At 41.1% G+C, this 23,620-nt stretch overlaps 1 protein-coding gene and 1 non-coding gene across 4 annotated transcripts; both read left to right on the plus strand.

The window, feature by feature from the left end:
* The first annotated feature begins 941 nt into the window (after positions 1-941).
* On the plus strand, positions 942-19,288 carry LOC140453508 (E3 ubiquitin-protein ligase TRIM63-like). Of its 3 annotated transcripts, XM_072548244.1 has the most exons (10): positions 942-1,284; positions 2,177-2,343; positions 5,059-5,227; positions 9,797-9,892; positions 11,404-11,637; positions 12,254-12,276; positions 14,512-14,636; positions 16,285-16,353; positions 17,331-17,405; positions 18,073-19,288. In XM_072548244.1, exons 1-10 carry the CDS (start codon positions 1,126-1,128, stop codon positions 18,081-18,083), a joined length of 1,128 nt encoding a protein of 375 aa, XP_072404345.1. In that variant the 5' UTR covers positions 942-1,125; the 3' UTR covers positions 18,084-19,288. The 3 variants fall into 3 exon arrangements, with proteins under 3 accessions (XP_072404345.1, XP_072404346.1, XP_072404344.1); XM_072548245.1 differs by lacking the exon at positions 17,331-17,405; XM_072548243.1 differs by lacking the exon at positions 18,073-19,288 and having other exon boundaries at positions 17,331-18,065.
* On the plus strand, positions 9,314-9,385 carry trnah-gug (transfer RNA histidin (anticodon GUG)). The gene has a single exon. It is a non-coding gene; the product is annotated as a tRNA-His (tRNA).
* Positions 19,289-23,620: the final 4,332 nt, after the last annotated feature.

Consider the following 23,620-nt stretch of genomic DNA (forward strand, 5'->3'; position numbering starts at 1 on the left):
AGCATGTGGGGTGTTGCACATGTTGTGGGTGGACATCTGTTTGGACAGTTTCAATGTTTACTAAGATTGATGAGAATTTGAACATTATTCTAGTTGTGCTCATGACCCACTTATGTCCAATGTTTAAGCCACAAAATTGTCGTGAACACATTTCAGGTAGTTGGGCAAATATTCAGAGGAAACCCCAGGGCTTAGATCTACTAATCTTTACAAAATTAATTCTTGGGTTGTCAGTATTGTTGACAAGACCAGAATTTACTACGTATCTTACATTCAACAGCTGCAGAATCTTTGCAATTGAGAAGTGGAAAGGATTTGTGTTTTCTTCAATATCAGCCACATCAACAATAACTCTGGATGCACCAACTAGAAACTTTAAAACAAGGCAAACCCACCTAGACCAATTCTCCATTTCACTCCTGGCTGCTGGTCACTACATTCTACTCTTTCACTATCACATCCCCCTGCTCTGAGAGTATCCCCATCCCCAAAAGACTGCATTTCTTCACAACCACCCTTCCTGCTTTCAACAGTCTCCAGATAACCAACACCTACACAAACTTTCTGATGCCTTTCTCCCTCACTCTCAGTGTCCATGATTATCTACATGATTGTCCTGTTAAAGTTCTTTCAAAATTCCCTTGAAGCACTATGAAAACAAAATTGTTTTTGTTGGACATTTTGGACAAGATGTTTTCTACTCACCTTGATCTATTGGCAGTTATGTAAAATGTTTAGCAACTTTATTTTTATTTATTATTTCTGTGTAAGTTGTTTTGCTGAGTGTCACATGTGACTGCACCTCCAGGTCCTGCTTGTTCTCAGTTTCACGTTGCAAGTTTCTAATATGGGAGAAGTTATGTTGAGGACTGTGTTCCCCCATCCCCCACCTCCCCGACCCCAGGTATCATGTGACACTGGAAACCTTTATAAAAAGGACATGAGCTGTCGTGCACAGACAGAAAAGGAACAAGGAGTAATCTTATCACAACGCCTGAGCTCCAGTGAATCTCTTCAGAAGAGGATACTAACAAGGAATTTGACTGAAAGCAACGACAGCGACAGGGAGAGGAAAAAGGCAACACAACTCAGCAGGTTTTTAAGTGGTGTGCACTATATTTGGAGATGGATTTCCAGCCGAACATTATTCGAGAATCCAGTACGATGGAGACGCTGGAGAAGCAACTGATCTGCCCAATTTGTCTCGAAATGTTTGAAAAGCCAGTTGTGATCCTGCCTTGCCAACACAATCTGTGCAGAAAATGTGCCAATGATGTATTCCAGGTTAGTGTTATTAAGCTGGGTCCATTCAAACTGGGGTTTCTTTTCAGTCTTCCAAACTTTCAGAGACTGTAATATTTGGAAAAGCCTAACTCCTCTCAAACTTTCTTTGGAAAACTCTGACCCCTTTGCTGGGTTACAGTAACTTGACTTCAGTCCTCTGGTGTAATATCTCCATCAGTGGCTTGGTGTCAAGTATGGTTTGGTGTGGTCCCCATGAAATGCCATGGAATGTTTGTACTTTGATATGTGTGCTATACAAATAAAAGTCGGAGTTTAGCTTGTCGATCCCGCTTCCCCACACCTCAATCTTGACAATGAAGGTCAACTGGCTGTTTGACACTCGAAAGTGCACTTACCAAGCTTCGGTCTGCCATGTACTGATACCTATACATGTGCAAATTCCAGTGGGAGCCCCAGTTTAATTTCTTCCCCTTTCCTCAGCCCAGGGCCACTGAAACCAGTTGCAACAACTGAACTGAAGCTTGAGATCAGCTAGACTAACGCAAACATGAAAATGAACCTGAACCAAGTGCCCTCTGCACAATTGGTGCTCAAAACAGAAAGATGTGAAGCAAAGCAGAATTTCAATTCTTTAACACTGTTCACAACCTCAGGTTTTCCCAAAGAATCTTATAATTAATTAAGTATATATTTCAAATAAAGTTACTGATATCATTTGGAATGATCGTTCAGGCTGAGGGTGACCTCTTTAATATAAAATTTAATAAACTTTCAACTGAATAAACGTTTTTAAAGCAGAAACTTTAAGAAGATATCATTTGACATTATTTTTAAAAGTGATGAGTAGGTATAATATTACAGTCAGTTTTCTATGGTGCTAATGTGTGAGCTTGTGATTTTGTAGATTCACGTATGTGTGTGCTTTTTTTAGGCTGCTAATCCATATTGGCAGGGTCGAGGTACCATGATTTCTGGAGGTAGGTTCAGGTGCCCAACCTGTCGACATGAAGTTATCCTGGACCGTCATGGGGTATATGGACTGCAGAGGAACCTGCTGGTGGAGAACATCATTGATATCTACAAGGAGGAGGGCATCAGGTTAGCCTGGGGAACCATTTCTCCTTCTGCATCAAGTTTGTTGTTAGGGGCAGGGGTCAGAATTACAGCTGAGTGAGAGGGGGAAAGACGGAAACCCATTGCTGGGCTGGGAAGATGATTATTATAACACATCTCATGCAGTGGTCGCAAAGATGCCTCCTGGAGGTGTTTGCTGGAATTTACTACACTCTGTCATGTGAACATGTCAAGAATCCAAACCTTGTAATCTTCAGTTGAAGAGGGGATAATGTTCAGGGACAATTGGACTGGGTCCAAAGATGTAATGCCAGCCCAGTTTGTTATATATTGTGTTTATTTTTGCAGTTCTGTTACAAAGTCATACGTTTCCTTTAAAATGGAACTTACCCATGTGAACAACTCACATTGAAGATTACAAAGGCGCTAGATGGAGCAGGTTACAAATATTTCCATCTGTAAAGGAATCCAAAACTAAGAGGGTTATAAAAATAAGGCATAATTAATCAAACTGATAAAGAATTCAGGAACAGTTTCTTTATTCAGCGAAACTTGCTACCATATAGAGTGGCTGAAGACGATTATTATAGATGGTTCTAAGAGGAAGCTAGATAAACACAAGAGGAAGAAATTAATAAAAAGAGCTTTGGCATGGTGAGAATAAACTAGGTGTGAGAAAGCCTGCATGGAGTGTAAATGCCAGCATGGATCTTCTGAACTGTAAAATTCTTTGTCACAACATACTTCAATTTGGGGTAATATTACAGTGCCTTCACTGGTAGGAGGGTGTAATTACAATGTGACAAGTTTTAATACAAGCTTGCTCAAATTTTAATAAGCATTATAAACTTGACTGTAGGAATATAAAACGTTCACAATATGTGGAGCAGAAGTAAGATTTTTGATGTGTGATAGATGCTGATTTCATAGATTAAGATCTTCAAGCTTTTCTCAATTTTTTGAGTGTAGATTAGGATAAAGTAAATTTGCAGATATTAGAAAATGTCATCTGCAAATTGAAATATTTTTTGAATCTGTAAAGATTGCACTAAATTAATTAGTCTGTGGACTAACAGTGACCTGTGTTCAAAAGCAATGAATTGTATCTCAATCACTGGGGAAATGCCTGAGGGTGGGATAAGATGTGGAATAAAGGAAAGTTATTTTTCAATTTCACATTCTACTGGTGGAAAAGAACCAGGTCATTAACCAGAGGGTTATAATTCAGATGAAAATCAGATCATACAATATCTAAAGAATTTTCTTTTCACTCTCCCACTGTATTCATATTCTCAAGGTCATCTGGGCAAGGTTTCAAGTGGTAACGATGACACAAATTTTATTTAGCCCAGCTGTTTCTCAATGTTTAAAAATAGTTGGTCAGTAACTACCCAACTTTGCTGAGCTGTGCCTTTAAAAAAATGCCTGGCCATTAATGAAATGAGCTACATAAAAACATCAGAATGTTATGACATAAAACAAATAGCATTTTTAAAAATCTAATGATAAGTGATTTAACTTGATGAACAATGAGCATCTCTGAAATGTAGCTGCAGCCAGAATAAATAATTTTAAAGAATTATGACCGTTTTTTAAATACCATCCAATGATTGGCCTTCGTCACCAGTGTTAGGGACGAGTTGGCATGATCAAGATAGAACTTTCATTTCAGTAACCCCATCACCAGAAGGACAAAGTCAGCAGCCACATGGAAATACCATCACCTGCAAGAGCCCTTCTGAGTCCACTTTATTGTGACTTGGACAAATATCACAATTCCTTACTCATCAGTGAATCAAAGTCATGGAACAGTTCTGTGAGAGGACTTTCATCACAGACTACAGCTGTTAAAGATGATGAGATACCATCACCTTTTTAAGACCAAATAGAGGATGGATAACAAAGGACAATCTTTCCAGCAATGCCAACTGTCTGGGAATGAGTTTTTAAAACTCTGCACCTTCTCCCAGTCTTGTATCCAAACCTCGTACTGCTCTCCAACCTGGGTCTGCTGGTTATTGTGCTTTCCCCACCACATCCCCACCCGCCCTCTATATCACATTACATATATCTCACTTGGTGCAGATGCTTACTTCTTAATCCTGCTGTCTTCAAGCTTCCTTTCTCCCCCAGAGCTCCTGAACATGTCCACCCATATTTATCAATAACTCCTCAAAAACATATGCTTTTCAATCGTGGTACCAATGTCTGTTCCTCTATCTTGTATTAATTATGTCAAACGCATCATGCATTTGCTGGCTGCAGTGTGCACAGGTACCAAAATAGTGTCAGTTTATATGACCAAAAAAAAGGCACAATCACTCTGGGGGACTGAAGACAAATAGTCCTGAGTATTGGAAATCTGAAATGCAAACAGCAAATTCTGGAAAAGCACAATAAATTCATCAACATCTGTTAGAAATAGAACATTTTTTGGTGCAGATACTTGTCTTTTTACTGCCCACAGATCCGCTGTGTGTCACCAGCAATTTCTGTTTTGATACATTTAAAGAAACGATAGATAAGGACAAGAGAGAGGAAGTATTAGGTTACCGTGATAGGTTGAAATTAATAGGGGTGGGAAAAGGGTCATGCGGAAAATAAACACCACCATCAGCTAGAAAGGGCAAAGAGCCTGTTTCTGTGCTGCAAACTCTGTGTAATTCACATCACTCCTGTAATACTTCCTTATGATTAACAACATACTGATGAACATATATCTATTCTGTTGACATACAGCAAACCCTTGAAGAAAGGTAACCAGCCCATGTGTGAAGAGCATGAAGATGAAAAGATCAACATTTACTGCATCTCTTGCCAAGTTCCCACCTGCTCAATGTGCAAGGTCTTTGGAGCTCACAAGGACTGTGAGGTGGCCCCTCTACAGAATGTATTTCAACAGCAAAAGGTGAGGAATAGTTTAGGAAGAGAAAGGAGGGGCAGATGTGCGTCAAATCATTGAAAATTATTAAAACTGACATGGCACATTAACTATTCCTTTAAAAAGTACAATCAAAGCACTGGGATTCATTTTTATGGTGTCCAATGCAGAGATATAATCTTAACTCATGCATAGAGCTTTCGTTAGACCAGACATATGACTCTGACCACCAACTACTGGAATAAAATGATGTAAAAGCATACACCTGAGGAACCAAGTGACCTCATTCTATGTCATTATGAATCTGTAACATGACAGCAAAGAGAAGGGAATTGAGGAAAAGTGACTGAGGAATGTAATACAACATGACAGGAAATCTGTCTGGAGCTTTTGGCTCAAATGGCATGCAAATATCCTATAAACCTGTTGTGATCGACAAGAATAAAGCAGCAATTAACAATGCCTGGGCGATGAGGGGTTAACATAACCTTGTGCATAAACTCTCTTGACGCTCTGGCTAATTTTAGCACAAGAGTGTCGCAGTGCGACAGCTGGCCTTGGGTGGAGGGAAGGAGGAGGGAATTCTTCTGAGCTATGGCTTCCCACATTTCAGCTAGTCTGTCTGCTTACTTGGAGAAATTTAAGCTGCATTGTGCTTTTCAAACCATGCGTTGGTCTCCTTGAATTGTATGAAAGTGTTATTCATAGCTGCATTGTGAGTAGGAGAGAGTAAGGACTGCAGATTGTGGAGATCAGAGTCGTGAGTGTGGTGCTAGAAAAGCACAGCAGGTCAGGCAGCATCCGAAGAGCAGGAGAATCGACGTTTCGGAGATAAGCCCTTCCATCAGAGATGAGGCTTGTGGGTCGGGAGGCTGAGAGAAAAATGGGAGGGGGGTGGGGTTGAGGGTAAGGTAGCTGAGAATGCAGTAGGTAGATGAAAGTGGGAGATAGATGGGAAAGGCGATGAACAGGTCAAAAGGGTGGTGCTGAGTTGGAGGTTTGGGACTGGGATAATGTGGGGGGTGGTGGTTAAAATGAGGAAAGTGGTGAAAATGACATTGATCCTGTGTGGTTGTAGAGTCCCAAGGAGGAATATGAGGCATTCTTCCTCCAGGCGTCGGATGGTAAGGATTTGGTGATGGAGGAGGCCCAGGACCTGCATGTCTTTGTCGAAGTGGGAGGGGGAGTTGAAATGTTCAGCAACAGGGCAGTGTATTTGGTTGGTGCGGGTCTCCCAGAGATGTTCTCCAAAATGAGAGAAATGTTCTCTGAAACGAAAATTCCACCTTAGGAAATCCCAGATGTCCTCCTTCTTCCAAGATCACAATTTCCCTTCCCACATGGTCAATGATACCCTCCAGCGCATCTCCCCCACTTCCTGCACCTCCGCCCTTGAACCCCACCCCTCCAACCACAACAAGGACAGAACTCCCCTGGTCCTCATCTTCCACCCCACTAACCTCCATACACATCGCATCATCCTCCACCACTTCCTTCACCCACAAACAGACCCTATCACCAAGGATATATTTCTCTCCCCATCCCTATCAGCTTTCTGGAGAGACCATTCCCCCAGCGACTCCCTCGTCAGATCCACGCCTCTCACCCGCCCTCACCCCACTTCCGGCACCTTTCCCTGCCACTGCAGGAAGTGCAAAACCTGCACGCACACCTCCCCCCTCACCTCCATCCAAGGCGCCAAAGGACCCTTCCGCATCCGATAGAAATTTACCTGTATGTTCACCAATGTCACCTATGTATCTGTTGCACCCTATGTGGACTCAATGTCAGGGAGACAGGACACCAACTTGCAGATCGTTACAGAGAACATCTCTGGGACATCCGCATCAACCAACCCCACCACCCCGTGGCTGAACACTTCAACTCCCCCTCCAACACTGCCAAGGACATGCAGCTACTAGGCCTCCTCCATTGCAAAACCCTAACCACCTGATGCCTGGAGGAAGAACTCCTTATTTTCCACCTTGGGACCCTGCAACCACACAACATCAATGTGGATTTCACCAGTTTTGTCATTTCCCCTCCCCCACCTTATCCCAGTCCCAAGCCTCCAACTCGGCACCGCCCTCCTGACCTGTCCATCACCTTTCCCATCTATCTTCTCCATCCTCCTCTCTGACCTATCACCTTCTCCCACCTACATCTACCTATCGCATTCTCAGGTACCTTCCCCCCCAACCCCACCCCCCTCCCATTGATCTCTCAGCCCCCCAGCCCACAAGCCTCATTCCTGATGAAGAGCTTATGCCTGAAATGTCAATTCTCCTGCTCCTCCGATGCTGCCTGACCTGCTGTGCTTTTCCAGCACCACACTCTCTACATTGTGGGTAGCAGATGTGATCAGCTATCTTGACCCTATGCTTCCTCTGTAAGACTGACAAAATGCTGGTAGAGTTATTTTTGTTTGAGGGTCGCTGTAGAAGCATCCAACCTTTTCCAAACACACCCAATTTCCAGCTGGACTCAATGATCATATTCAGGAGAAGTAACACTTGTCTGATTTTCCCTCTCCTGAGCTGTAGGGCAGACAAACCAAATGGTATTGCCACCATGTGGCTGAGTTCAGCTAGGTCAGGCCTGGCCTGTGATCAAACTGTATTCCTACTATCCCACGCTGGGGAGCACAACAGCTAATTCACTGACAGATTTAGAATGGAAAGTAGCAATATATGTTGGGGTGGGGGGGGGAGGGGGAGGGGGGGGGCGCGAGTGGAAATGTCAGTAAAAAGCCAGCCATGCTTGGAAATGAATGTACTGGCTGCACCAGTCCTCTACATTGAAGTATAGAGGAATGGGTTAGACCAGTATGTCTCCATCACCACAGTTACTGGTTTTTTCTTCTGGGGGATAAACTTCATCTGTCCTACAAAGAGGAATTGTCTGTTGATTTCACTTCTGGGCTCAGTTCAGGACTGTAGCACAATTGTCAAAATCCTATGCCATAAAATTTTCAAAATGCTAACTTATCATTTAGTTATTCAGACTGTACATTACTTCTATAAGCAAGAGGCATTTTACTGTCTGAAATAAAGAGAAAAAGGTTTCTTGTTAAATTTTATTATGAACAGGATTGGTATTATTTTTGCTCCAACTTGTCTGTCTTTTAATTGCTCTGAATCCCTGGGTCAGGAAGGACTTATACAGTCACTTGCATTTCTATGGCAGCTTTCCTAACCTCAGAATATCCCAATGTGTGTTCCAAAAATTCCATAATTATCAAGTGCAGTCACTGTTGTATCAGAGGAAATATAACAACATACTCATAGTAAGTTCTCAGAAACAAAAATGTGATAAAGACCAGGTAATGTTTTTGTTCATGTAGATTGACCAATAGTAACCAAGACATTGAGGCCAACTACTCTGCTGTTCTTTATCATTGGACTGCTTGAGACAATGGCAGGACTTCAGTCACATCTGGGGGACAGCACCTCTGACTATGCAGTACTCCGTTAGTACTGCACTGGAATGTCAGAATAGATTTTATTTGCTCAGTTGCCTAGAGCAGAGTTGGAACCTATAACTCAGGGAATCAGTCTGCTACTCACTGAATCATGGCCATTGTGAGTTAGTATATCATCGATAGTTATTGTTACCTTTTCTTGAGTTAGAAGGAATGAGCTGCCAGAGGAAGTGGTGGAGGCTGGTACAAATACAGCATTTAAATGGCATCTGGATGGGTATATGAATAGAAAGGGTTTATGGGCCAAGTGCTGGCAAATGAGACTAGATTAGGTTAGGATAAAAGCAAATTACTGCGGATGCTGGAATCTGAAACCAAAAGAGAAAATGCTGGAAAATCTCAGCAGGTCTGGCATCATCTGTAAGGAGAGAAAAGAGCTGATGTTTTGATTTTAACTGACCCTTTGTCAAAGCTAAAAAGGTTAGGATATCTGGTTGGCATGGACGTGTTGGACCAAAGGGTCTCTTTCTGTGCTGCACACCTCCATGACTCTAAGTGGCTATATTCACACCTTCTAAAAAAGTACCTGATGCTTTCAGTGGTTAGCAGCAGTGCTTTACAACGCCAGGGATATGGGTTCGATTCCAGCCTCCGGGCTACTGTGGGTTTAATTTGGTGTCCGTTGGTGGGGTGCCATGATCGTATAGTGGTTAGTACTCTGCATTGTGGCTGCAGCAACCTCGGTTCGAATCCGAGTTATGGCAGTAATTGCTCTACATGTCCCAGTCTTTCGGGCAGCATGGTGGCATAGTGGTTAGCACTGCTGCCTCACAGCGCCAGAGACCCGGGTTCAATTCCTACCTCAGGCAACCGTCTGTGTGGAGTTTGCACATTCTCCCTGTGTCTGCATGGGTTTCCTCCGGTTTCCTCCCACAGTCCAAAAATGTGCAGGTTAGGTGAATTGGCCACACTAAATTGCCCGTAGTGTTAGGTAAAGGGGTAAATGTAGGAGAATGGGTCTGGGTGGGTTACGCTTCAGTGGGTTGGTGTGGACTTGTTGGACCGAAGGGCCTGTTTCCACAGTGTAGGGAATATAATCTAAAAAAAATCTAATCTTTCTGCAACTTTTTTTAAGCTGTCAGTTCTTATGTGTCTGTTCTTCTGTGCTTCCATAGACAGAACTGACTGATCGGATCGCCATGCTTATGGCTGGCAATGACAGGGTGCAGGTTATTGTCGACCAGTTGGAAGAGACCTGCAAAAGCATTGAGGTACGGTATAACTGACAGAGAATTCTGAGCAGTGGGTCTCTTAAATAGATTGCCTGCATTCTTCCTTCACATTTGTGGGGATGGCTAATCTCATCAATCCTAATGACAGTGAGTGGTGTTCCTTACATTGCTTCTAAAATAGCTCGTGTAAAACGAACCAGTTTAAAAAATGTCGCAGGAATATTTTGCTTGAGTATTCAGTGTGTATTCTTTCAAGGCTATTTTAGAGGGCTGAGTCAATGAAACAAAGTTGATATGATTCTTCACTCGGGAAAGATTAAAAACTGAAAATCCCTCCATTTATCACTCTAGCTTTAAAAGACTGCTCAAAACATACTGCTTTTACTATGCTTTTGACCACATGTTTAAATACCATCTCAAATGTTGTGCTTTGCCAGCAATTGGTAAAGCACTTTGTGATGTTTTACTATTTTAAAAGGTGCTAAATAAATGGTAGTGGTAACAGGGAGTAGAAAAGGAAATTGTAAGGAACTGAATTCCAGTCACAGCAAGCAATGCTGAGACAATTTATTCATTCAAAAGGAAAGTAAAACTGAATAAGATTAGGTTAGGCACCGAACTGAAAGTTAAAATGAACCGACAATGATAATTTGTTTGAAACTGAATAACAGAGAAGCATTCCACTAGTAGCTGTAGTGATTGGAACCAGGTTAATCTCGTTGACTATGTGGTCATTTGATTGGGATTGTTAATCTGGGCCAATCAGGAAAGTCCTGGCTGACCAATATTACAATCTCCTCAGAAAAAGAAATATAACCAGGAGAAAACAAAATAACCAGGAGATTAGAATTTCCTCAGCTTGGGAGACTGGTTCTAAGCTTGCTGGCTGCAGCCAGTGTACTATGCACTGGTGACAGGATACAGTCTGCAGTTATTTCCATGTCTCTCTCAATTTGGAAGGTAATGGTTACAGACTGGTCATCAATTGGCTTTTTGCCTTCACCATTATGAGCAACATTGTCGTGAAGAAATGGAAACATCTAAATATAGAAAATATAAGTGGGACAGGCCATTCAGTCCATTGAGCCTGCTCCACCATTCAATATTATCATGGCTGATCATCCAACTTCGAATCCTTTTCCCTTTTTTTACCCATACCCTTTGCTCCCTTAGCCTGAAGAATTATGTCTAATTCCTCATTGAAAACATTCAATATTTTGGCCTTGACCATCTTCAGTGGCCAAGGATTCCATAAGCTCACCAGCGTCTGGTTGAAGAAATTTCCCCTCATCTTAAATGGCCCACTCCGTGTCCTTAAACTGTGACAATTGTCTGTATGCTTAAGGAGAAAATCCTGTGTCTATGCTCCATCATAGATAACTGATTAATTAGTAGATTCAATGAAGTATTCCCACACTGTGTACAATCTAACCAGGGCTGGCTGTCTCTCGGTACAAGTGAAGGTCTGTATTAACATTTCAGTGAAACTGGTGACATCTGTTGGACTGCATCTACTTTGTACCATATGCTGAAGGTTTTTCTTTCCTCAGGAGAACAGCAGACACCAGAAACACAAGCTCATGGAACAGTTTGACAAGTTATACACTATTCTGGAGCAAAGGAAAGATGATATGCTTCAATCAATTACAAAAGAACAAGAGGACAGAGTAACATTCATCAAGGATCTGATCAGGCAACACAAAGAACATCTAGAGACATCTTCTAAACTAATAGAAAATGCAATTCAATTCATGGAGGAACCTGGAATTGCTACCTTTCTTGTGGTAAGAGACACTTCCCCAAATAGACCCACTGCCATGATGTTCTGCTCACTGAGGCACAGTTCCATTTAGGACATAGTTACGAGTTGAATATGGATTCTATACCAGAGCCCATTGCTGACATCCAGGTAGTTCATCACACAAATATTACAGGTGACTTAGGGAGTAGCATTTTCACCCGAGTCCCATTACACAGGTATGAGTAAAACAATCCAGCTCTCTGACCCTGGAATGTGAAATGTAATTCTAACCCACAATATTGCCCAAACCCAGAGCAAATAATTCCATACAGTTTTCAGTTAGAATCTCCCCTCATCCTGATATGATTTAGTATCAAACAGAGTCAACCAACTGAAGCTTTTCAGGAAGCTGATTGTGTTTAATATTTATATTTCCATATTCCCACTCCTGACATTGCTAACTACCTCTGCAAGAAATCTGTTAAACATATAAAATGTCTTTCACAAAACTGGAGACAGAGATCGGATGCAAGTCAGAAAACAAGCTGATATTTTGTTCTCAGTGCATTATTGGATTTATTGCTTACAATGTAAAATTCCCTTTACATTTCAGGATAAAATCTTCAAATATTTAATCAATCTTCTATTCCTTTCCACAGAATGCAAAGAAACTCCTGGAAAAGTAAGTGTTGTTTGAGTTTAAATGAACATGCACCTCATTATTTTATAAAAGATAAATTGTTTACGATCCAGCATATATAATTCAATTATCCCTTCCATTTTGGAAATGTAATTATTGAATCTAATGATTAATTGGATCAACTGGACATTGCCAAGATTCACTTGACCTTTTCTGGGTCATAGTTTCTGAGGGCTGTTTGCTCTCTGATACTATGATCAGTAAAACAAAACAGCGAATGTCAGACAGCTGATTGACCAAGGAGGACATCATGACTGAACCTTATCCAGTCCACACCAGCATTTGTCTTCCAATGAAACGTAATACACCTTGTATTGATACAGAAAAGAAAGAGCTTCAAATCACAGGATTGCATTGATATATCATTGTTTACACATTTGGTAGGTCCTAAAGTGCATTGCAGGCAGTGAACTTTTTTATGTTTTGTTGTTTTGAAATCTTTTATATTATGTAAGGAAACATATCAGCTGAGGCATGCACAGCGAAATTGCACAAAGAATTATGGCAATTGACAGGCCATCTACTGTTGCTGGTATGGACATGGACTGGAATATTTCTTCTGCGGTTAGTGCCTGAAATCTTTTATGACTTACTGACCAAATAAACGGCCTAACAAATCAACATTAATACCGTGGACAATGTCTCTTCCTAGAATACACACACAAATCCCGGAATGGGATTTGAACTCATAACTTTCTGGGTTTGGGTCACCAGGAGGTGCTAGAGTGTTACAATTGGTCCACGCAGTCAACAGTTTAGAACTGGGGGAGTACTGCCTCTTCTCTCCCTCTCTGGGCCTGAACATTACATTTTGCTGTATTCACAGAACTGGTGGAGGTCAGTTCATAAATTGGAACTATTCATCTGTGTGAGTCCAAATTTTCGTAGTTATTCCTTATTTTTTTACTTTCACTCAGCATAGCTATTCAGACAGAGATGGACGAAATGAAAATACCACTTCTGTAAATTGTAGGGGGAGTTGGAGAGAGGGGAGGGAAGGGTTCTTCACAGCTGGAATTATATAGATAAAGATACACACTACTTTAAAAGGTTGAATGTCAATGGTTAACTTTTAACCTCATGCGATACATGTGATACAAACATTAATATTCATGAATAACCCAAGCTACCAAGTACAGTTTGATATCCCTGGAGTCCTGGCCAACATTCCTCTTTCATGAGTGTCAGTTGTCACTCAACTGATAATGTTTTCACCTCGAAGTATCATCATTTAAGCTCAACTCCAGAAACTTAAGCACCTTCCAGTGCAGCACTGTGGAAAAGCTACACTGTTAAGAGGGGCATCTTTTGAATTAGACAGTGACTGAGACCCTGCCTATGCTCACATGAAGACATAGAAGATCTCATGGTAGTATTTTGAAGAAGAGCAGCGAAGGTCTCCCTGTTTTCATTATCTATATTTATCACTCAATTAACATCACAGAAACAAATTCTCCAGTCGTCATCATGTTGCTCTTTGTTGGGGTTTGCTGCATTTCCGACATTCTGATTGTGACCGCATTAAGCACTTTGAGATATCTGGTACTCATGATCAATACCTTGTTAATATAGGTCTGTCTTTTTAACCAATACCACCAAAACCAGATTCTGATCATTTATCTACTCTAGATCCTACACATATGATAAAGCTGTACATAAATGCAGACTGACAAAATGATAAGCACAGAAGCAGGACATACTGGCTGTTTATCTTTGGAGACTCTTTGCATGAGATAAGGCTATACGTAACTACACATTTATAGAATGATGTAGGGCATGATGAGGCCATTCAGCCCATCATGCCTGCAGCTTACTTTTTCTTCAGAATGCTGTAGTTTTTTTTTCTCTCCTTTTCAAAGAATTCATCCATTTCTTTGTAAGTCACTATTGAATCAACTTCTACTATCCTTACAGGCTGTGTACACCAGATTGTAACAACAGACTGCAAAGAGAAATATCTCCTCAATTTCTTTAGTTCTTTCTTCGAATTGAAATGCACTAATGATAAAAGGAATTGTGCAGGTTTGGTTTAACATTTACAAATGTAAATGGAAAGAGGCACTGGAGGAAGCTATACAGCTCTTTCGGTTTGCTCTGATATTCATTAAAGCCACGGTTGATCTCCCACCTCAGCTTCACATTCTTGCTTTATCATATATTTCTGATTACCTTAGCATCTAAATACATCTAAATTATTTTCTTTAATTCAACTTTCAGGATCATTGGTGCCTCCAGAACCTCCCATATACCAGAATATGAAGATGGATTTGAGAATATGGACCAATTTTCAGTGGATCTGGAAATGGCAGAGGAAACCCTGAAAAATATAAGATTTGGAATAGGTACTACCATTGTAGATACTGATGTTTGGCAAAAAATATATATATTGTAGTTGAGGACAGTGGCTCAGTGCAGTGAGCATTCATCCCTGGGGACCTTTAAATGCACTATAACTCAATGCTATTCAGAATGGACACAGGAATAGATAACAATTAAATTCCATCTGAAGGAACATAGAAGTTGGTGGAGGCCATTTGGATACTTTGGCCTGTTCCACTATTCAATTTGATCGTGGCTAATATATATCCTAACTCCCATAAAACTATCTAGCTAATTACATCTAACTAACAAGGAGAGGTGGTGACCTGGTGGTATTATCACGAGACTGCTAATCCAGCGATCCTGATAATGTTCTGGAATGAGGAGTCTAATGATGACTGTGAAACCAAAGCCGATTGTCAGAAAGATCCACCTGCTTTAGTAATGTCCTTTAGGGAAGGAAACTGTCATTCTTATCTGGTCTGTCCTACACATGACTCCAGATTCACAACAACATCATTGACTTTAAATTGCCGTCTAAGCAATTAGGATGGGTAATAAATACTGGCCTAACCAGTGACGCCCAGATACTGGGAGTGAAGAGTATCTAAAAAAATGTCTTGGGTCCATAAGCTTTAATACAACTAGGCAGTGAATTTTGGCAGATTATTGAAATATGGACAGGCCCAGATAGCTCAGCCCAATAATTCCATCTCTTGGTCTCAATAGCAACCAATGGGCAGGAATTCAGTCTGATTTACGCAGGGGTTTACTGTGAGCAATGGTTACTCTTTTTATGATTGCCCTTAGTTGTGCTCAGCCAACTCAGTACAGACTTAAGATTGAGCCATTTTCCTTCTTTAAGGCTAGTGAAACAGAAGTCATGATGACAATCAATGATGTGTCATGGTCACTATTACTGAGACTAGCTTTCAATTTCAGATTTTTAAATTGATTTTCAATTCTACCAGCTGCTCTGGTGAGTTTTCAATCCACGCCACAGCACATTAGCCTGGGGCTATTGATTACCATTGTTAAACATTATCACTTTGTCACCATCTCCCATTGATAAAGGTATTTCTGAGAGATGTAATGCGTTGATAGATAGATGAAACATTTTCCTCATAGAATTATAGAATGATACAGCACAGGAGGCCTGTTGACTCATTGAGCTTGTGCTGGCTCTTTGAAACTGATGCTCAGTTAGAATCATTCCCACTTTCCCAGTAAAATTACCAACGGAGATCAGGATATAGTAGTCCTGCAGTGGATATGTTCCAGGACCTACCACGGAAGCCCAAAACTGCGGATAGGAGCAAACCCATTCATTTCAATGGGAAATCTACCTTCCCGACAGCCCTGTGATCCTGATTCCTGAAGGTTCCCTATAATATGTTTGGGCCGTGGTAAACCACGGGTAACTGAAACCACAGAAAACGATTCTGCAGATACGGGGGTCACCCTGTACTCGCCAACATTTTCTTTTGGTGTCGAACTGACCTGCTTTTCAATCAGAACATAAGCTACAAATGCTGTAGGGTTATTGCAAAAAACTTCAATTCAAAACTTGCTCAGAATCTACACAAATATGTCTAAATAGTACAAAATACCAATCTGCAAGTACTGCAGTCAGAAAGAGGAGTGACGGATATCAATGTTCTCTTTATCCAGATGAAGAGGTAGAGGAAGAGGAAGAGGTGGAGACTGAGGAAGAGGACGTAGTGGAAGATCAAGCTGATGGTGAGGAAATCAGAGCTTTCTACTCAGATCAGACATAGTTGCCTCTCAGTGAATTGCTCGAGCACATCTAGCAGGCATCTTAGAAAGAGGTCACCACAGATATTGAGTAGAGTGGGGTTAATAGGATCATCTTCAGTACAACTAAATGTAAAAAATGGTTACTTAGTGGGCGATCACTCCTGACCAACCTCTCACTTTGTATTCCTATAAACTAGACAGCATCCAAACCTCTGGTGCCTGAGTCCTAACTCTCACTCCAGGGGTGCAATTTTCCCTTGTTCAAAAAAGAGAGGTGTGGAGGCAAACATGCTAAGAGGTGACTAGCTTTCTCAGTCTATTGCAAGCCTTGATACACTGGACAATCAGAGGCCCAGCAGCTTCTGGATCTTAAGGACGACTGGTCACAGTCTATTCCTCAGGGGCCCAGCAACATGAAATAAATAATTTTTATCCTCTTTATATAAGAGCAGGGAAGTGTCCATCAGAGCCCACTGCCTTGAATCCCATTCATTCCCCCTAGATTTGAGCAAACGGACTACCCGCACTCTCCCTTCCTCCACGACCTGGCAGTCAGGTTACTCTGGTTTCCTAAATGGGAAACGAGCTAACATTCCCCACTGTGATGAAGACAGATATTCAACGTGGTGAGTTGAGGCCTTTTAACATTCAATTATTGACAACTTAAATGTCCTTAATTAGTGGCAGGTAAAGAAGATGGCTCATAGATTTTCATGCCTGGAATCTAATTAGCGAGGAGGTAAGAAGGCATAGAGTACCTTGTGTAACAGCCAGCTCACCTACTGATACCCCTTCTACCCACCTGTCTCACCACTTACAGGAGGGTAAGCTGCACCCTAAGTCCTGTTCACCCATCACTGGTTCAGTCTGAGGCAGTGACCAGAGAGAGTGGTGGAGGCGGTGGCTATTTTCCATAAGGGTGAATGTTGATGGCAACACCCATTCCTTCCTTAATACAGGGCTGGTCAGTCCAATGGAGTGCTTCCCGTTGTGGCTTAGCCAGATATCAACTCATACAGGCTCGACCAGTATACGTAAGTTAATCGCACATTGAACAACATTGGGTTAACAGGAGAGTTCTTATTTGGTCATCATACAAGTTGGTCACCGCTTACTTCACCAATCACTGTCAAAATTCCATTATATTGTCAATTGTTTAGTTAAACTTAGTGACTGGTCACACTTTATCCCACCCCAGGTTTTATAGACATCCATTATTTGCTATGGTTTCACTTCTAGAAAGTGCAGATATGTTTTGTGTCATTGTTGAAAAATGGCCCTGTCAAGGGATTTTGCAGCTCTCTTGTATAAAAATAGCAAAAGCTGTCCAGCTCTATGACATTGGTAATGAGATGTGAGACATTGCAGTCACTTGCAAGTGGGACTTCGGTTTTGACATCAGTTTAGCTGGCTACAACACAAACTAGGAGCTAGAAAATCTGCATGGGGGCACACACTTATGTGCTTTCCCAAAACCACATCTACCACTGCCCATCGTAGGCTTTGAGGGATTGAAGGGGTCACTGTTTAGGATATTCTAACATTGGTAGCCACTGGGTGTGCATCTCACCTGGCAATCTGAAACTCAGCATTGGTTGGAACATTCAGTATACAGAGATGGGGGATGCTGGAAGGGTTTGAGAGATTCCAAGCAAGGGAAATAGCATAGTGATAGTGTTTGTTTCATGTTCCCTTCTACAGACCAGCAGTGATGTTGCTGTTGTTATGGTGACGTGGAACGTCTCTTGTGAATTCTTGGGATTATCATGCCCTGCAGAATCACAGACAGCTGAGGAAGAAGTCAAACTTGTTCAACAATTTTCTTTTTGTTCATAAAAATGTTTTGAAAAAATATCAAAAAATGTTTTTATATGGTGCAAAATTAATGGTTTTGTACATTTTATATCTTATTTTTGTATACAATACAATGGAGTGATAATTCATTGTATTTTTTTAAAACATTGAGATTTAGCATTTAGCATAGCTTAAGTCCACCATCTGCAATATGTGCGCTATTCCATTAGATTTTTAGTTGAAGCCCTACATTGTAACAATCTCCAGTTTGTGATGGGCAAAGGGCTAGAACCGAAAGCTTCCCTAAGTCATTGGTTCATGGACTTCTAGGATTGTAAGTCCACTTTTCAAATGGTTTCAGTCATCACAGATCCCTTCATCCTATCTAAATTCTAACAATATAAACTTTTCATTTTAGATTTCTGAAAGTAAAATTCATTATATCCCCATTAAAGGATTATGTGACTTTTCTCTAGTTCTGATCTAGAGCCCAGTTGCGTCACTGATTGAACTTGATTGTGCTTCTAGGTCCTCTGGGCAAGGTTGACACAGCAGCTCCTTCATATCCTCCCCTGAGTCTCAGATCCAAGAATCCATTCCTGGTCTCTCTGGTATCTCTTACCTGCCCTGTTAATCCTATTACAGTTGGTGGGCTCTCAGATGTGTCCCTCCAGCAGATCCAAGGAAACCAAAATAATAACCAATACTGTACGCCTGACTTACATCACCGCAGCAATGGATCCCACTTACCTTCTTTCCCACAGTCCTGAAAAAGTCTTTATTAAATCCCTGGGACCCCAGGTTGAGAACCACAGCCCTCAGTATCACTAAATGAAAACTGAATGCATTGTAGATGGCATATGTAGAGCAAAGAAATAAGGAAATATTCAATTATCAGAAGATCATTATATTAAAAAAAATGAATTATCACTGGAGACTTGAAATGAGAAATAGGAAATGGTGCAAGTAAGCAGCAAGTCAATCATTATACTTAAGAACAGATTTTTAGTTGAAGCAGATTCCTGAGATGTCAGTTTAAAAGCTCTGTTATGATGGTCACTTCATTTTCATGCCTGTATGTTGTTTGAAATTAATCCACGTAAATAAACTTATCTCTTCATGACCTTCTCTGGTTTACCTCAATTTCTTGGGATTTTTTGGTTGTTTTCTTTTGGTGCTCCTTTCTCTTCTGATCAAGCTGATTTGTGATGAGGTAGAAATCCCTAGACAATCCTTGCAATCTCCTTTGACCAATTTATTGGTCTTCCTTGTTATCATGTTCAATACTAGATGTATCACCATAGGAATGGCCTTAAACACGAACCACCAGAATGATAAAAAGAAAAATCAGAAATTACTGGAAAAATTCAGCAGGTCTGGCAGTATCTGTGAAGAGAAAGAAGAGTTAATGTTTTGAATTCAGTGACCCTTCTTCAGAACCAACACCAAAAGTGCCTTAAGGAGGTAACTTATGAAGGTACATTATGTAGATGGTAAGAAGCTACTTCCACTGCCTGGAGAGTCTAAAACAAATGTCTCAGGAAAAAAGGTTGACGGAGAGGAGGGGAATGTCTTCATTCAGAGAATCTTTGGAGTCCCCATCACAGAGGGGTGTGTATCAATCACTGGTCAATTTAGTCATTGACTATTTTCAGTAAAGCAATCAATATATTTTGAATACACAGGGAACCTATGGGGATAAGATGGAGAATGCAGTTGGGGTAAATGATCAATGCAAGAATAAAGGCCTTCAGTCCTGATGAAGAGCTTTTGTCCGAAACATCGATTTTCCTGCTCCTTGGATGCTGCTTGACCTGCTGTGATTTTCCAGCACCACTCGAATCCAGACTCTGATTTCCAGCGTCTGCAGTCCTCACTTTTGCCTAATGCTAGAATAAAGTTGACTGGCTGAATGCCTAATCTTGTTTCGACGTTCCATATTCCTGGCGGTGCAGATTTGAGAGACTAATTTAATCATTTTGCCAGCCACCAGAATGGTTGTCCAGCGAATAGCAAAAAAAAAGGTTCAGAGAGATCTTAATCAGTACAGCACAGAGTTGGAAGGCCAGCAAAGAAAATAAGAAAGCATGGTGTGACACAGAGAACTCACAATATGCTAGAGCTGAGAAAAGGCCTCTGGAAAACTTGCATTAATATAGCACTTTTCATGATCACAAGACATCGCAAAACACTTTATTACCAATGAAATACTTTTGAAATGTAGTCACTGTTGAACAGTAGACATGCTACACCCAATTCACACGGAACAAACTACCACAAACGGCAATCTGATAATGACAGATAATCTATTGAAAAGAGCATTGACTGAGTTGTCACATGATCCTGCCGCACTTCTTGCCATAGCCCATGTCATTCAAGTTCCAATGAGATTTCACCATTAGTATTACATTATAATTGGCAAGGGAGCAAAACTACTTTGAGATCTATTTGGCACACAGAAATTCGTTAAGAACTATTCTATTAACTCGTCAACTCAAATGAAGCACAGGGGAAGAAATAAATCAGAACTTGCTACTGAAACTCAGCAGGGCTGACAGCATCTATGGGGAGAAAGCAAAGTTAACATTTCCAGTCCAGTGGCTATCCATCAGAGCTAATAGCAACTAGGAGAATGTGGTGTTTATACTCAAGATGGAATTGGGGGCAAAGTGGAGTCAGGTGAGTCGATAGGTGGAGATGAAACCCAGAGAGAGAGCTCGATAGAAAGGGGTGGGCAATTGAGGGTATTATTGATAATAAGCCAGCACTGAAAAGAAGCTGAATACATAGAAAATAAGAGCTCAGTGTAGTTGAGAATGGAAATGCTGCACTAAAAGCAACCCATGTTGTGACAGAACTGAGTGTGGGCATGGGTAAAAAAATGTAGAAGATAAAATCAGGCTCTAGATTTATTGAACTCAATGTTGAGGCTGCAGATCCCCCAAGCAGAAAATGAGCTGTTGTTCATTGGGCTTGTGCTCAGGCTTGCTGAAACACTGCAGCAGGCCTGTGGCAGAAATGTTGTACCACAGTGTTCCCACCCAAACATTTCAGTTGCAGTTGAAGCTCGAAGAACCTTATCTCATTTTTTCTCGTTTGCCACCCCGTTCATATATCACTCTCTCTTTCTCTCTGGGCTTTGTCTCCACCTATCCACTCACCTTTCTTCCCCACTCCTTCCCCTCCCAATCTCATCTTCAGCATAAATACCACTTTGTCCGAGCTGCTATCAGTTCTGATGCAAACATCAACAGACTCAAAACATTCTTCCCAGAGATGCTGCCAGACCTGCTGAGCTTTGCCAGCAATTTATGGTTGTGTTTCAGATCTTCAGCAACCATAGTATGAAGAGAACAATAAACAATTTAAGTTCTAAAGCATTAAGCTTAAGTGTTGGTTATGAGTCGCTAGTCTGTCAGTAACTTCACTGCTATTCAACAACATGCATTTATATGGTGCCTTAGCAAAGTAAAACACACCAAATCTCACAGGAGAATTATCATACAAACTTTTGCATCTATCTGGGTAAGAGATATTAGAGCTCGTGACAAAGAAAAAGAAGTTTGTTTTCAGAGTCTTCTTAAAGGAATGTATCAGCGCACATTTCAGAGAGAAAATCTCAGATCATTAGCAGTTGAATTTGATGCAATATCTCAGCAAACATATAAAATCACAAGACAGCTTTACATCGGATTAATTGTATAATGGAGCAGATCTGGTAGAATAGTTGCTGTCTTTATCTTTCTCCCACTGACTTCGGGCACGTTCTTTCACACGGGGGCAGCACGGTGGACACAGTGGTTAGCACTGCTGCCTCACAGCGCCAGAGACCCGGGTTCAATTCCCGCCTCAGGTGACTGACTGTGTGGAGTTTGTACATTCTCCCTGTGTCAGTGTGGGTTTCCTCTGGGTGCTCCGGTTTCCTCCCACAGTCCAAAAATGTGCAGGTTAGGTGAGTTGGCCATGCTAAATTGCCCATAGTGTTAGATGTAGGGGAATGTGTCTGGGTGTGTTGCTCTTCGGAGGGTCAGTGTGGACTTGTTGGGCTGAAGGGCCTGTTTCCACACTGTAAGTAATCTAATCTAAAGAGTAAAGAAAAATTAAAATTCGGGGGTGCATTTGCAAACCCTGACTGTTAAGCACTTAATATTTACAAGGCTTTATACTATATTTGATAATGAAGAATTCTTTGAACTTAGAGCTTTGTGGATAATGTGGCCTGAGTTAACAAGGGAAAAGGTTTAAACAACTCTGTGGAATTCTCAGTTCATGGAACTCTGCATGGTTGAAATGATCAACATAGCTAAATTAAAAGGGGAAGTTAGATAAGCATGAGGGAGAAAATGAACAGCAGAATGATATGCTGATAGGGTGAGATGATCTAGAGTGGAAGAAGGCTAGTGTGGAACATAAATACTGTTGTTGACCACTTAAGCTATATGGCTTGTTTGTGCTGCCAATTCAAAACATTCTTTCATTCACTATTGAAACTCTCATCCATACCTTTGTTACCTCTAGATTCAATAATCAAATGTTTTCTTAGCCAGTCTTCCACCTCTCACTGTTAGTGATTTAAATTTGTCCTAAACTGTTTCCATGTCCCAACTTGCTCCAAGTAGAGTTCAGTTATTACTGATCTGGTTGTCCTTGATTTAAGACTTTCATCTTGTTTTCGAATTCCTTCAGGGGCTTCATCCATCCCTACCTTTGAACCTTTGGAATTCTGTATTCTAGAATGTTGTGGAAGCTGAATCATTGAGATTAAGGTAGACATTGGAAGATTTTCAGATATTAAAAAAATCAAGGGATATGGATTAACGCAGGAAAGTGGCATTGAGGTAGATGATCAATCATCATCTAGTTGAATGTCAGAATAGGCTTAAGGGCTTAATTACATACTCTTGCTCTTACTTTCTACATTCCTATCATTGTAACTCCCTGCAGCACTGCAACTCTCATGAGATTTATATTACACTAGTAATGAGACTTCAAAATATACTCATTGTCTATAAAGAGTCAAAAAGTGTGGTGCTAGCAAAACACAGCTAGTCAGACAGCATCCAAGGAGCAGAAGAGTCGACGTTTCAAGCATAACCTGTTCCTGATGAAGAGCATAGGCTCAAAATGTTGACTCTCCTGCTCTCAGGTGCTACTTGATTGGCTGTGCTTTTTCCAATCCCGCACTTTTTGACCCTGATCTCCAGGATCTGCAGTCCTCACTTTCTGCTCATTGTCTATATAGTACATTGAGATTGTTAAAGGTCATGAAAGGCACTATACAAATGTAATTTTTGAGGTCTCTGTCGATCCTCCTCCAATTCTGAACTGTAGTTGGTACCTTTATAAAGACAAATGCCAAAATGAAGCATAGTAGTAGGCCATTCTGCATCTCAAACCTGCTCCAAATTCAGTAAGACCATGATGGATCTGTTTAGTCTGCATTTCCACTTACACT

The sequence above is a fragment of the Chiloscyllium punctatum genome, chromosome 27, assembly GCF_047496795.1.
Source record: "Chiloscyllium punctatum isolate Juve2018m chromosome 27, sChiPun1.3, whole genome shotgun sequence".
Lineage (NCBI taxonomy): Eukaryota > Metazoa > Chordata > Chondrichthyes > Orectolobiformes > Hemiscylliidae > Chiloscyllium > Chiloscyllium punctatum.